This window comes from Anopheles bellator, chromosome 1 (genome assembly GCF_943735745.2).
Source record: "Anopheles bellator chromosome 1, idAnoBellAS_SP24_06.2, whole genome shotgun sequence".
In the NCBI taxonomy this organism is placed as follows: domain Eukaryota; kingdom Metazoa; phylum Arthropoda; class Insecta; order Diptera; family Culicidae; genus Anopheles; species Anopheles bellator.
In genome coordinates this window covers 51,878,360-51,894,066 of record NC_071285.1, presented here as the reverse complement: position 1 = coordinate 51,894,066, position 15,707 = coordinate 51,878,360, and the positions used below count along the sequence as shown (strand labels likewise).

General features: G+C 50.5%; 3 protein-coding genes across 3 annotated transcripts; 1 reads left to right on the top strand and 2 right to left on the bottom strand.

Moving 5' to 3' along the window:
* Positions 1-564: 564 nt before the first annotated feature.
* Positions 565-4,090, top strand: LOC131215813 (uncharacterized). Its single transcript, XM_058210209.1, has 10 exons — positions 565-650; positions 709-906; positions 967-1,239; positions 1,308-1,548; positions 1,623-2,068; positions 2,301-2,313; positions 2,400-2,563; positions 2,633-2,842; positions 2,923-3,201; positions 3,272-4,090. The coding sequence occupies exons 1-10, from the start codon at positions 565-567 to the stop codon at positions 3,972-3,974; spliced, it is 2,613 nt and encodes an 870-aa protein (XP_058066192.1). The 3' UTR covers positions 3,975-4,090.
* Positions 4,091-7,543: 3,453 nt separating this feature from the next.
* Positions 7,544-8,769, bottom strand: LOC131205968 (zinc carboxypeptidase A 1-like). Its single transcript, XM_058198299.1, has 3 exons — positions 8,678-8,769; positions 8,202-8,618; positions 7,544-8,140 (listed from the first exon to the last, which is right to left on the bottom strand). The coding sequence occupies exons 1-3, from the start codon at positions 8,762-8,764 to the stop codon at positions 7,685-7,687; spliced, it is 960 nt and encodes a 319-aa protein (XP_058054282.1). The 5' UTR covers positions 8,765-8,769; the 3' UTR covers positions 7,544-7,684.
* Positions 8,770-10,474: 1,705 nt separating this feature from the next.
* Positions 10,475-14,800, bottom strand: LOC131205955 (nose resistant to fluoxetine protein 6-like). The gene is made up of 5 exons (XM_058198278.1): positions 14,505-14,800; positions 11,375-12,587; positions 11,184-11,309; positions 10,775-11,123; positions 10,475-10,714 (listed from the first exon to the last, which is right to left on the bottom strand). The coding sequence occupies exons 1-5, from the start codon at positions 14,740-14,742 to the stop codon at positions 10,532-10,534; spliced, it is 2,109 nt and encodes a 702-aa protein (XP_058054261.1). The 5' UTR covers positions 14,743-14,800; the 3' UTR covers positions 10,475-10,531.
* Between the last annotated feature and the right edge of the window lie 907 nt (positions 14,801-15,707).

Genomic DNA, 15,707 nt, shown 5'->3' with positions numbered 1-15,707 from the left:
GACAATTGTTTTAGCGATAATGTCTAGTGCTTTATACCCCAATATGAAGGATCGTAGTGCATGTGTTTATCAGATAAAGCAGTGCAATGCCGACAATGACTTCCGACGTTATCCTTATCCCTACCTTATCAAGATAACTCCTATTCTGTCTGCTACCTAGGAAGCTCTCTTCGTTACAACTAACACTAAGAAAGTCATTCACAATAAATGCCTATTAATTGCATCTATACAGAGAACAATTAAACGATGTCACTTACATTGTCCGACAGTTGTAAGTTTGGATTTCAACATCCATCACCACAGCCGCAGCTGTTATCTATTGATAAGAGTTTTTTTTCCTACTTTACTACCGCAATGACACGAACGATCACAAGCAATCTTTTCTATCAATCTTATCCAATTTTGTGCTAGTAAATTGGTGGGATTTTCGACGGTTTGTCGAACGTCAGAGATTAGCAGATTTTCTCATCATGCCACAAACGAACGGGGCGATAGCGCGTAAGGTATAAATTCGCCCGATTTGCTTCCATTTCGCTTTACTGTTGGTTTCCTGACAGGCAAACGATGAAGTTCTGTGCTGTGTTTCTGGCCGCCCTGGTCCTGGCCGTGCTGAGCCACGGTGGCTCGGCCGAGCAGGTGTCCTACCGCGAGTGAGTTTGGCTCTTGGCGGACAAGTGGCGTGTGAGACTGAATGATCTTTTTTTCTAGCTACAAAGTGTACCAAATTCAGGTGGACAGCATTGAAAAGCATACCATTCTGAAGCGATGGGAACGCGTGAGGGGTGTAGATTTCTGGGACCGTGCCGGTTACCGTGTGATGATCCCCCCGAGGCTCCAGAAGGATTTCGAGCGGTTCCTGAGCGCGAACAAGTTCACCTACCAGCTCACCATCGAGGATGTTGAGGCGTAAGTAGCCGATCGTCACAGGATTGGCGTAATCTCTCAATGTTGAAATGTTGATAACAGGACGATTGAGGCGGAACGTGAGTACGATCGGGAGTACCGCCGGCAGAAGGCTGCATCCGGTCGGTCAACAGTAGATTTCGAGCACTTTTGGACGAGTAATGAGGTCAATGCTTACTTGGACGAGTTGGCACGAGACTATCCGAACTTGGTGCGTGTGGCTACGATTGGCAACACTCACCTGGGGCGTCCAATCAAATCGATTACAATCTCGACCAACAACGGTGTGGCCGGATCGAAGCCGTTGGTTTTCATCGATGGCGGTATTCATGCACGGTAGGTCTGATTTCAAGAAGCTGTCAAAATAGCTCTCCAACGATCCTTGTCGGTTACTTTTTGTGTAGAGAATGGGCTGCTGTGATGTCGGTGGTGTACTTGATTCACGAATTGGTGGAACACTCGAGCTCTTACGCGGACCTGCTGAACAAAGACTGGATCATCATTCCCGTCGCCAACCCAGATGGTTACGAGTTTTCGCACACCGATAACCGGATGTGGCGCAAGAACCGATTCCCGGCCACCATCCTGTGCACTGGTATCGATTTGAACCGTAACTGGGAGTACATGTGGGAATTCTCGAGCAATGTAAGGCAGAGTTACAAACGGTGATATCGCTACGAGAAGTCAGTCATTCATCTGATGTTTCATCTTCAACGCAGGCTTGTTCTGACTCGTACGCCGGTACGGCCGCCTTCTCGGAGTTGGAAACTCAAGCCCTGAGCCGGGTCATGCAGCAGTACGCATCGAGCATGGTTCTGTATCTCGCTGTTCACACGTACGGCGATATGATCCTGTACCCGTATGGATACGCCTGGCCTTTCATCCCGGTGACGAACCAAGCCGCTCACATTGCCCTTGGAGAGCAGGCCCGCAGCGCGGTCACTGCCGTCGGTGGGCCACTGTACCAGGTCGGCAATAGTGCCGAGATCCTGTACACCGCAAATGGTTGCAGCGATGACTACGCTGCGGGAGTGATTGGATCCCGATTCGCTTTCACGCTCGAGCTAACTGGAGGAGGATCTACCGGATTCGACCTTCCTGCTAGCCAGATCATGGCTGTTGCATCTCAAACATTCCAGATCTTCCGCACGATGGCCAACAACGCGTAACCATCGTGTTATTCTAAATTCAAATGATGATGATGTGAGGGCTAATAAATAAATGGCGATAAAATGTGAATACAATGGAGAATAAAATTAAACACTCTATCGCTCCGCACAAACAGCTGATTGCGTTGCTGATAACGCTGATTTCAATATGTGTCGTACAGTTTCTGTTGCTTCTGGTAGATCTCAGTATGTCTTGTAATAATATTGACCCACTGATACGTTGCTCAGATACGTTCATGATGTGATACGAATGATACGGCTATCGAGAAGGGAGACGTTTAACCAATCAGGACCATTTACAATCGATAATGATTTGGTTGTGATAAGTTTGCGGCAACGGCTTCGCCGGCATGCGAGTTATACTGTGCGCTAACGGCTTCGGATTTCCGCAGTTTAAGTTTGACCGTCGATGAGCACAGAATGAAGTTGCTTGCGGTGTTTGGTGGCTGCTTGGTGGCCTTGGCCTTTGCGAAAGCCGGTTCCTATCACGAGTATGCAAAAGTGTTGCCATAGGTTAATCATTTCCCACTCGGTGTGATTAAAATCGTTCTAATCCGCAGGTACGAGATATATACAGTCCATCCGGAAACGCAGGATCAGCTTTCGCAGCTGCTTCAGTGGCGTTTGAAGGAGGATGTAGACTTTTGGGACGCACCGAAACTCAATCGACAGGCTCGTGTGATGGTACCTCGGGCCGAACGCAAAGCCGTCACGGACTTTCTCGACCGACTTGACGTGGAGTACGATCTGGTGGTGGAAGATGTCCAAGAGTAAGACGTTTCTAGAAATTTCGATGCATCCATTGTATCCCTTGCATCGTTAGCATTGAGGGATTTAATTTATTTTCCAGACTATTGGACAAGGAGGACCGTCGGAATGAGAACCATCTGCGGCGCACCAGACGAGACTCTAACTCGATGGCAACGATCGATTTTGAGCACTATTGGACGTTGGAAGAAATCTACGATTATCTGGCGGAGCTAGAGCTGGCGTACAGTGACTTGGTGCGCGTATCAGATGTGGGCACCACGCACGAGGGAAATCTGATCAAGGCCATCACTATCTCGAGGAACGGAGACGTCGATCAAAGTCGCCCGATTGTCTTCATGGACGGAGGCATCCACGCTAGGTACGCGATATCTCCAATCCGTTTCGTCCGACAGATTGCGTAACGTGCAGGGATCTTTGTTTCTCGCCAGAGAATGGGCCGGTGTGATGTCGGTAATGTACATGATCCACGAGTTCGTCGAGCACTCGGACCAGTACGCGGCGGAGCTGGACAACACGGATTACGTTATCATACCGGTGCTGAACCCGGATGGCTACAGATACACGCACGAGACAAACCGGCTGTGGCGTAAAAACCGTGTCCCGAACAACGTGCTCTGCTACGGTGTCGACCTGAACCGCAACTTCCCCTTCCAGTGGGACTGGACGACCAACGCGTGCTCGAACACGTTCGCCGGGACCGTGCAATCCTCGCAAAAGGAGACCCAAGCCATGATGGCGCTGCTCGATCAGTACAAGAGTGCCGTCCGTGTTTATCTGGCGGTCCACACGTATGGCGAGATGATCCTGTGGCCTTGGGGCTACGACTTTCTGCACGCACCGAACGGGGAAGATTTACAGCGCCTCGGCGAGCAGGCACGCGATGCTCTCGTCGCCGCCGGTGGACCAGAGTACGAAGTGGGCAATTCGGCCGACGTGCTGTACACAGCTTCCGGGGCCTCGGATGACTACGTGTACAGCGAGGGCGTCCCGTATGCGTATACGGTCGAGCTGACCGGCGGTGGGTTGGACGGGTTCGATCTGCCGGTTACCGAGCTGTCGAAGGTGGCTGCCGATACGTTCGTGTTGTTTAAAGTTTTTGGTCAGTACGCTGGCACTCTGACGGTGTCTTGATACTCCTCAAGAACCGCCGATCGCTTATCAGTGCGTAATGCGCTACTTGCGGTGAATCGGTTATAAACTGCACAAGCAAATCCATTGAGTAATGCAATAAAAAGGTGCAATCGTTATCAGCATAAATCGTTATCATGCGGATCCTATACCGGCTCGTCGCGAGTGTGTCAACAGCGGTAAACACAGCCAATCTTCCTGGTGCTGATTCGTTCAAACACCAACGAATATTTTAACGCCGTTCAAAGTAGTTATTGAAAGGACCAATTTTACAGTTTATGGACCAAAAAGATTCATTATTATTTTATGCATGTATATACCTGCTCCTAGCTTCGAAGCTTCGGCCCGCGACGGGGGCTGCCTTATCTGCCGATCGGTTTCGCTTGGTGTTGTCCGATCGGAAAGGGCACGGACGACCGCACTTGTAACGAGCTAGTCCACTGGCCGGAAGTATAGGCGCTAAACACGGATCGTTAACGACTTTTTAATAGCCTGTCGTTGTCAAATGTGACCCTGCGGACACACAATTTACTTTCTCGCGGACGGACACCAATACTCGTGGTACACCAACGTAAAGTACTGCTAGGAGATTGTAGTGATAACGTACGTCCGTACGTAAGCAGATTTATCACCAGCTTCGGAGCAAACGACAAACCGTTAAAACAACGTGATCAGATGGAGAGCCACAATACTTTTATGCATTTAAATGGAGGAATTAACTAATTGCATACATTTAGGCGTTTACCTGCGGCACAAAGCGAATGCGCCGGTTACCGGGCCAGTTGTGGCTCATAAACAATATCGGTCGTTAGTTAAACACACCACACAATACACAATGGCCGGCTGTAAAATGGCTCACGAAAACTGGGGCCCTCGTCTGGAGATGATCGTATTTTTCGCTCTGCCGCTCGGCCCAAAGTTTGGCACGCAGCATAAAACCGTGATTTTGCTCGTTTTTGTGTTGCGGCCTTTTTTCACTCCATTCCGTTGTCTGTTCGCTCTGCACGGGACGGCTCCGGACAATGCGAGGTATAAATTTTTATTATCACGTAATTGTTTTCTATCCCGGTGCGTTTCTTGGCGCGCTGCCATATTTCCATCGCCGGCCCATCGTGCCATTGGCCGGTCGGCGGCCGGTTTCTAAGTTTCCCCCTTGCGGCCTGTGGCGAAAAGGTTGGAAAACTTTTCATTTCGCACGCCTTGTTGCGAAAAATGTGCCGCCCGCGAACGGTTCGGGGCGCGAAAAAAGGGCGGTTCCTTTCCGGACCGGCCGTCCTTGTCGTATTGTGCAGCCCGATGGTCTTTTGTGTTTATGGGCCGGGGCTGGCATTGGACTGTTGTCATTTCGAAAGCAACGAGAGTCGGAGATCTCGGGGTAAAAAAGCCGGTGGCAGAATAGTTGGAAAAGTCTGCTACCAACGTGGCGATGGCCGGAGGTCCCCACCCGTTGTAGGCTTAAAAAGTTGCTCCTTCTCGGACCGGAGGCCACGGAATCGGGTGGGACACTCGCTGCTGTTACAGCCTCCTGCCGCCGCCGCCGCCACCGCAGTGAGGTGAGAGCGAGTAAATCAAGCAATCTGTTCACCGGAAGTGCACAAAGTAATAGACTCGATAATGTTCGATATTGAATTTCACGATAAATTTTAATCAATTATTCAACCGCACCGTCAACCGGGGCCTCCTTCCGGTCTAGGAAGGGATGGTAAGTGAAAAGTTCTCACGAACGCCTCCGGCAGGACGTTTGCACCTCTGACGCTTCCATTAATATTTATGAGACAATCGAAAGTTAGGCATCGGGCAGGTTTTGTGGGGTTTTTCGGGGGTTTACGGCTTACCGTCGGATATTTGTAGCCCTCAACAGCGTTTCTCTGATTTTAGTGGTGCTAATATTTCGGATTCAGTTGCTGACGGGTTTTGTTTGTTTTACAGAGTTAACAACATTGCCTTGTAATGTAGTTTTATTTGCCTCGAATTACAGTAATTAAGGAAACACACTCATTAAGAAATTTAGTGTAATGAAAAGCTCATCATTATTTACTTTTTTATTTATTTCGTATACTATAAAACTACTTACTTAGTTTGCGACAGAAAAATAAACAATTGTACTAAATCCTTCACTTATGTGCCTCTGAAGGGATTTAGTTTGAAGGGGGTGAAAATGTTTCAAAATTTCGCAACATAAGTAGATCACACCAAAAATCATTTTTAATTCGCCTAAAATCGCGGCCGCAAACCTGGGACAGCAACTTGGGACTGCCGAACTGCCGCCCACTTGAAACCATTCAATTTGCATCAATTCAACCGACTGAAAGCATATTCCCCAAGCACCGTTTTTCCGCCCCGGGTCACCCTTCTTCGGGGATTAGCATAAACGTAACCCTCCGCGTCCCGAGTGGGTTGGCCGGTGGGATAAGTTGGAAAAGTTCCCGAGTTCCCATACATTGAGCCTTCGGCCGTCCCACGTCAGTTGGTGCCACGTTGCTAATATGTTTCCGCCTTCGCCGCTTGGGCTTCGGTTGTAACCACCTCACATATCATAAAACCCTACTTGGCTTATAAAGAGATAAATTCGGCCTGTGTGGTGTTTCTATCCTTTGCGGACGAAACGATGAAAGCCACTGGCGACCCCCCCGGGGAAAACGATGCCGAATGGGGATCACTCGGTCAGTGCTGCCAGTTTCACAGTGCTGATTAAAATGCATCAAAAGTTAAGACTTATAAGAAGTTGTAAAAACAATTAGATTTTACATAATTGATCATCGACTGGGATCTATCTCATTCCAAGAACGTCACGTCAAGGATAGCGGCTGACAAGAGCTGAAGTTTGGCAACACTGCCGGCCCGTGCAAGGAATCGGGGGTCGTATTCATCTTTGATCCCCTTTCGTTGGCTACGTTTTAAGGGAGGAAAAACCCATCCGACACATTCGACAGCGGAACAGGAAAAACTCTCGTCTGCCGGCGTCGATAGAAGCCGCACGGGTTGTCGACAAAAAAAGAAAGCCCAGACAGTCTACGTATGTTACGGTGCAGAAAGAGAAACATAAAAGACCCCCTAACCCCTCGGTCGGATCGGATAGCGTGGCGACGGCGATGGTGTGATGTTTTATGATGTTTTGCGGGCCCTCGACCGCGGGACTGGCCCTCATCTTGTTTACAGTATATTGTCGTAAGATGGCGTATCTTCCGATGGCGAAAGAAAAGGGCGACCGACCACAAACGAGCAGAGTGGCCCAATAATGGGGAAACATTCAAAAGGAGAAAGCCCGAAACGTGGCAAATAAAACTTCAATCTTGGGCGGAAGAAACTACCACCAAACCTCACTAGAAAGCACTTTAAAGTTCCAAGTTGGAACGGAAGTGGCCGGATCTGCCGGGTGGAAGTATGGGAACAGAACGCAAAAAAACGGCCCCGAAAGGGTCATGCCCTTGTTATCTCGGATTCCCTTGCCCGGGACCGCAACCTTTGAAGTATGCGTGCTGCTCTCCGGTGCTCGTGCCTTGGAGCGCCTCTCACCGATGGACAGCGTCGAGGATATGTATTGATAATTTATTTTTATTATGCTCGTGGGAAATTTGCACCCGAGAAGGATGGCCGATCGAATGGTCCTTTTTCTTGCACACTCACATTTCTTTGCCACTCCGATGGCGAAATAAAAGATAAACACAAATTGGAATAAACATTTCGGCCATCACTTATACCGCACTCAGGTGTCACTGGCCTGCCACGTACTCTGCCAGCGTCAGGAATCCGTGGGTCGTCTCGCTTAGCACTTCGGCCAGTTCCGCTTCCGGTATATCGTAACCGTAGTTACCACCGCTACGGGTCTTGATCGTAAACACCAAGTCCGTGTGGTTGGTTCCGGCCACATAATCGATACTGCTCCCGGAGGCAGGCGACTGCAGTAGTCCAGCACCGCCGGCCGTGAAGATCTTCCCGTTCTGATTCATCAGCGTACGGGCCACGTCGTTAGCGAGGCTTCGAAGTTGGACCACGTTGTCCGGATTAGTCATGGCACTGTGTCCGTAAGGGTACAGCACCATCTGTCCTGCCGCCTGAATGCTGAGGTACAAGGCTAGCCTGTTGCTGTTGCTCTGAAGCATGTTGCGCAGGGCGGTGGTCTCGGGTGCGGAGAAAGCACCCGTTCCGACGTACTCATCCGAGCAGGGCTGTAATCGAAAGGGACATGACTTAAACGGTCCCGGCGAAGGTACGGCAGTGTTCACCTACATCCGTGCTACCACCGACGGTGTTCCACCGGTATCCAAAGTTGCGGTTCAGGTCGGTTCCGAAGCATCCGTTTCCGTTGGGTGTGCGTGATTTGATCCACGCCCGGTTAGCCGTGCGCGAGTACTCGTACCCGTCCGGGTTGGCCAGGGGAATAATCAAAAAGTTTACACGATCCAGCAACTCCTCGAACTCGTAGTGATGCTCGACCAGCTCGTGCATGATGGAGCATGCCACCATCGGCGAAACCCACTCACGGGCACGCAATCCACTCTCGACGATGACCAGTGGCCGGCTGAGGTCGAAGTTTTCGTTGATATTGAGGCCCCAAATCTGTCGGTTCTCGCTGGTGATGCCGAACGAGCTGATGCTGACATAGGTCGGAAATTCGGCCGCCAGTTCATTCAGATAGATCCGAATCTGTGGTGGAAGAAAATCCGTTATGTTTGTGCGCGATGTTTTTCCCTAAGACGGCAAACCTCTTCGGCGCTCCAATAACGATCAAACTGCAGGGATGATCCTGCCGCCAGGGCTAGGAAAAGCGGTAGTGCGAGTAGCGAACGCATTTCGATTTTACGGCAACAACTATCACCGGAATCGATTCGCCACGGTTTATATACCTGGTTGTGCTCCCCTTTTTGAAGATTAAAACATCGCATCGCAACGAAAAACATCGAATTCGCTATCAACCGATTTATCAATCGGCGCTCTATTACTGCCGTCAACTGCGCCGTTATCGTTATCATGGGGAAACGATTTCGCAACGGCCCGTTCTGTTGCAGCTCACCGGGCAACGGATTATCGAAACGGCGTTTGAACGCTCGGTTCCGCTGTCGTTAACCGGCCGGATGGTGGTTTTGAAGCATAAAACGGGAGATTAAAATTTGACCATATTTCGATGGTATCTTATCCGGGATAGGGGACCGATCTAACGGCCATTTATTGCCACTAGCACTAAGGGTCGTTGGTGTCATAAAAACGGTTACAAATTATACGCTTGGCGTGCACGGTTCGCGATTTTGTGCATTTTGAAAATGCTGTGAATCCTGTAAAATGAGGCCCAGAATGCTCCAAAGTGCTCCATCGTGCCGCGGCCAAAACCCAAACCGAGGGACAATTCCGAATGCCACGTTGCAGTTTCAACACAATGCTTCATCATACGCATTAGCAGCGCTGGCATCTTGAAGTGGATCTTCATTGCACTGATTAGCTGGCCGGTGGCCACATGCACTGGCGTGCAGAGCCAGTGAGCTGGAGCCGCTCTTAGTAGTACGAGCATCCACTGCACACTTGGAGCTGTCCACCGAGTCAAGCCCAAACCTCAGCACGCATAACTCATCGACACATTGTCCCGTAATTATTCGTCATTGTTGGGCATGATTTATGGGGTGCAATTAATTAGAACTTTCCATTTCATTGTCCTCTTCGCGGCCCAGCGTGTCGTCGTGGTGGATTGCCACATAAAGTGCCACATTTGCGAATCGGACACATTGCGATGAAATTCCACTGCGGGGTGATCGGAACTTAGCGAGGCATCTGCTACACCCTCCGAAGGGACACAATTTCTCCTGACGTCTCCTGGTGCCTCAAATCCTATCGATCCATAAATTCATCATGATGCTTAAATGAGCTCCTTTTAGATCAGTGTACCGAGCGATTCATCGCCCAGATTGTTTCGCCCAGTACCGTCTGCTTTCCGGTATGAGTCACTCCAATCCGAAGTGTCTACCAACAGCTTAGCTGCTCGAGCAAGTGCACTCCCCGGTGGTTCACTCCTGTGTAAAGCCCCCTAGCACACCTAGCTGCCATCCATCATTCCGACGGTCAGCCGATGGGGATGGCGTATGGTGCTTCGCCCGACGCCACATGCATCTACAAAATGCGAACGTCGGCTTACGGGAGCGTGGAGTGTAAGATAAAATTTAATCCTTTATAAATCTCACCGAGAGCATCGAGCTTCGAACCGCTGGCCCGGGACGGTGGCCAGTTGGGGTTCGGGGGTTTTATTTGCTTTCTTATGGTTCCCATTCGACGCATAACTTATTCAATGGACCGAAACGGGGTAATCCAACGGAGTCGTAGTAGATGTTAAATAAGGCAAACTAGCAAGGGATCAAGCTGGTGGGAGCTCTATCATTGAGGAGTCCTTAACAGGAGACTACATTGTACTCATGAGTTCGTTACTTTTATTATACTTACCTTCAATAAGCCACGAACCATTGTTTCAAACTGTTTTAAATATTTTATTTAGCTTCTAATTTCCAGATCACACAATTAACCTACGCGATATTTACAAAACCGATCCCTAATGGGAGTCACCAGAGGTCGGCGCCCTACGCCTCCTCGGAAGTGCTCTGAGTGTGCTGGGTGCTGTGGCTGTCCATTTGTTCTCGGGCCGTCGGTCGGAAGCGACGCAAAAGAATCTTCTCCAGGCCGTGAATCGGAGACTCGAACATCAGGCAGAGCACGAGCGCCAGCAAGAATGTCAATATCACGTGCGATAACGTTTCACCCGTCTAAAACATCGGAGGCCCGTTAGAATCTCAGGGGGGGGTTACAGGTGAGTAGAGACTTACTAGCGTGGCGATGCTGGCGTACATAGGCGTTCGCCTTGAGGCCGACAGGTACAGTTCGACGAGTCCATTCATCAGATATGCACAGTACGTAAGCCGGCTGATCGGCACGAAGGCACGCCAGCAGAGCAGACGTTTCAGTGTGCGCCCATGGCCAGTGACGCACGCCAGCACGAGCCAACCATTCGACAGGCTCCAGCCGAACCGATGCAGTGCGGCGTAGACCGCATTGTGGAAGTAGTGGTCCGTGCCGAGCCCGTTGTAGAATGCAGTCAGGAAGAACATGGCCGAGCAGCCACACGCGCTGGACACGATCCAGCAGAACGCAAGTTTCTTCCGGCCGATACGAACGCTGAAACGAAGCGAATGGATGCAGATCAAACCGGCTTAGGAATACACTGTAGACACCTACTTCTGCAGATGCATCCAGTGGACCAGATAGCCCGTCAGTAGACCAAACAGATAGGCCGTTGCCCGCATGTGCGTGGTACCGTAAACGTTGACGAAGTAATGGTTGAACTGGAGATCAGAAACTTCACTGCGGAACAAAGAAGATAGCGATGTGAGTTGGGCGTGATAGGGACAGCATGCTGGGTGACCTACTCGGTGAAGATCATGAACGTCGGATCGAGCCGCTGGTAGTAGGTGACACAGAACGGGACAAGGATCGAGACGGCAATCAGGCTGCCGATGAGCGAAAGTGCGGCGCGACGTCCGAAACGCCACATCGGATACAGGATGAGAGGTGCCAGCACGAACAGCTGGGTGTCCGCTGCCAAGTACCACGACTGAAACATGCACATCCGGTCCGTGCCGACGTAGTTGTTTATGTACAGCAAATTGCGCCACCAACTGTCCTGGCAGCGACTCTGCTCGGCTGCCATTCGACCACTCCACAGCGGACCATCCCCTAGCGCCGGCAGCCACGTGGCGTAGATCGCGATAATGGCCAGATAGGCGGGCGTAAGACGAATGTACCGGAACACGTACAGCAGCCCAAAGTTGACGCTCCCCTTGCGCTTGTCCAGCTCGATCAGCAGCAACCGGGCGAACAGGAAGCCACTCAGCAGCAGAAACGTGTCCACGAGCAGTGGTGAGTTAAGGAACAGTGCATTCTGAATCTGACGCTGCTGCTCGAGGAAGAAGCCAGTGTTGAGCAGGGGCCCACCGGCCAGAAAGAGTAACGCGTGGCCGCTCAGGATGAACAGCATGGCGCTCGCCTTGATCCCATTGATACAACCCAGCCCGTGATCGTCCTTCGACACTTGCACCAGTTTTCGCAGGTTTTCGAACACCGAGAAAGCCCGCAGGATGCTCGTGCCGGTGGAAGGCTGCTTTTCGTCACTCTGGCCGCCCGCTTTCGAGGTGCCTGAGTAGAAGAACGTGCTGAAGGTCACGAGCGTCGCGAAGAGGAGCAACACGGACACGCAGGCGATCTGACCGGTACCGTAAGCCCGCGGTGTTGCGTTCGTTCGACTTTGGCAAGCGCTGGTGGGCAGCGTGGCCGTGTCGTACCCGGTGGTAGCCTTCAGTAGTTGCTGTACGTCGCGGCCAGTGCACGCTGCCGGTACGCATAGGCCCCAGTGGACGATGAGGCTCGAGGTTACGTTACTGTCAAGTGCCGGCGAATGACGCGTGGACAGTGAACGCACCCGGTACCCGGGAAGTGTCACTTGCGCCAAACAGTACTGTGTGGGGACCGGTGGCTTGTTGCTGCTGGTTGTGCGCCGATTTTCGAGACACTCATCGAAGTTCCCCAACTGATAGACCGAACCATGCTCTACCCCAACCGGGTACTTGGCGGATGCGTCAAACACTGTAACGATGGCGGAAAAATCAGGCCGTTATGTTCAGATCTCGAGAGCTTGATCTTTCACCTAGATATTGAATTGTTTTTGGGACTTCAACACTGCACGATCATCTTGTCTAATTATCGGCATTAAATATTGATGTAAAATCGAGCAATCGAGGGAGCTTTCCCCGAATTTTTGGCGAAGGTGCCGAGTTTCAGCCGTGACGTAATTGACACGTTCGTTAATGTGCGAAGTGTGTGAAACACTGTGGTAAGATGATAAATGGGGGTCTAAAAAAGATTAATGATGGTCTGTGAATATTTTTTCTCTCTTCTGTTGAGTGTGCTGCTTCGAAGCGCCTTTCGATCATGATGCATTTCGCACTTTTGCTTCGATTGGAACGCCGAGCTGTACAGAACCAATAATGGAGGGCAGGCAGGATTGATAGGAGCTTGCGTAAGCAATCGCTACTTTAAATGTGGCCCGACGGTGCGCTAAATTCACGTTTGCCTGTGAAATGTTAGGTTGTAAAAAAGGCATTCAAACGAAGCTAGAAGTTATTTGTCTACGACTCTTTCATGCTTTAATCATGTAAATACCTCACTTTAGTGCCATTTGGACAAACCGTTTCAGACGGTGCCATAACTCTCAATAGTAAAGACTAATAAATAATTTATGCGATCGATGCTCTTACGCATGCCGCATGCTTCGAAGAAAGTGAATGACCGAACAAACGGCCACAATTGTACGCAACTAGTTGCGTGAAATATTGCACGCAACGCAGTGAGGACCGCCGAGAGTTTACTTTTTTTTCAGCAGGTCAAGTTCGACCGGGTTACGGTAGGCGGAGATTGCACTGGTCGTGCTCCTGAAGTGGAGCCGTCCGATATGATTATTATCTAATTATAGAGCGCCACCGACGATCGCCACGACCTACTCTCACACTCGCCCTCGAACGATCGGGCCACCCTCCCCCAACCAGAGGGGGAGTGTTTACTTCCGTGGGGCCGTGTAACACGCTCAGTGACAGCTGAGAGCGGAAGGCCTCTCGAGTGGCCCAAGCCGGGAACATTCGGCGCCATGACGATCGGGCCCATAGGGTTTGATGTTTATTTAACATCTCCTTTTTTGTTGGGCTCTTCGGCGAACCGATCACGGCGATGTTGTTTCAGAGGCTGTCGTCAGAAGACGCTCCGCCAAGTAAATCCATCATTGCGGCCCCGTGAGAAATGACATTTGATGGTGAATGGAGCGTCACAGCCACGGGCAAAATACTTTCCCCGTTCGGTCAACGAGAGGATAGCCTTTGCTGGGTGTGCTATTAGATAACCTGCGTGCCTGATGCAGGCACGCGGTTCGTATGGGTGGCTAATCGCGACCGCAAAAGTCGTCAATCTCGGCGAAAGGTTCACACCCTTACGTAATTGGCATGAATTGAGCGCCGGCTGACCGGACTGGATACTAGAACGAGTTTTGCCTCCCGGCTGGACACTGTCGACCGTGGCCTGCATTGGGTCGTTCTAATCGATTGGCCTTTAATTATAAACTACAAACGCGAGTGGGCCGATTTTACATTCCAATCGATCGGCCACTGACTAGGGTAACCTTTGCAATCATTGGCGCTTTCGTTTTGCAAAACAAAGGTTTTGCCTTGTCTGCTGGAAGGACAGCTTATCCAAAGTCAAAAATCAGAAAGCAAACCCCGGTGGTAGTCCTGTATGTAGTTGGTCTCCTTGGTCGGAGCCTTTTGGGGTACCATCTCTCGGTTCGATGTCCCTGAATCTTTTATCTGACTTGTCAGCCGGATGGACGAAGACATTTTGATCGATTGCAGTACCATTAGAGAGCCATTCACTTGATTGAATCGAGGTCACGACTATGTCCCACGGTGTTGCACATTTATAATAAGCCGGCAAAGAAGACGTAAAACCGAAACTCACTTGCCACTGCCCAAGGCTCGCGGGTTTTTAGAGCACCCAAGGTGCGGTTCAGATGCCGCCGACAGGTATCATCGGGAAGCTCGGGAAGAACGGATGCGATCCGATCGAGGATCAGATCTTCGGCGGTTGGCACCGGTTGCTGGCCACAAGCCGGGTAGTACGACACTAGTATAAATACACCAACCAGCAACAGGCGCATCCGCCTGCCCAGCACACACGCGCCGCCACTCGTCGCCATTCCGTTTGTTTTACGATCGCTTTTTGCCGCCACAAGATGCTGGTCACTTTACACCCGGTCGGAAACGCTGTCCGTCAGCTGTCCGAATGTTCCGACCGACTCGCTCGGCGTCGAGATTTGAACTGAAGCCAACGGGCGGTCGGAGGGCCCGGGATCAGGCAGACTCGCGCGCGGAACTTGTGTTCCGCTGAGGAGGCTTTCTGAGGCTAGGCGGTTGTTGGTGGGTCGAGCAAAAACAACATACCGCCCGATCGTGATTTCTCGTGCATGCACGTACGGAGAGATCGCTTCTAATCCTAATTGCTTTGCCAGATGATCTTTACGCGGTTTGTATAATGTTTAGCATTTCGAGCTGAGAGAGAGAGAGAGCCATAGTAATTGGTTGCCGGCGGATAACTTGTTGCTGCCGCCGTGGCCGATTAGCAATTCTAAGCTCGTCCCGCCGATACCGGTCCCGGAACAGTTTCGCTCTCGTTTGTGCGATGTTCTCGTTGGCCCCGGCTTGTTGTGTAGCGTCGCCAGCATAGCTCGGCTTGGCACGGCTCTTCACACTCGTCAGTTGTACCTGATTACGGCGCCAGGTATTTCGTGTCAAAATAACGCGAATGATGTACATGTGCCTTGGTATGTTTTTAAAAATACAAAACCAACCCACTTCGGTACCGGGGGCAGTCTTCCGGAGACCACTCATCTGGATGGTCTTAAACCATTGGCTTGATTTTTTTCGATAGAAATGTTATTCCAAAACTGTTTCAATTGAAATGACGCAGTGTAGAGACATAGATGAAGGTTGTTCGAAAAATGTACCTTGATTTGATTGTAAATAGTGATTAAACTTTATATTTTTATTAACTTATTTTTAACCTGTGAATCGTCCCTAATCTGGGTCTCCGAAACATTAACCTGCAAATAGTCGAAAGTTTCTCAAGCATTGGGCAAACGGATGGCTGACTGTTTATGAATGT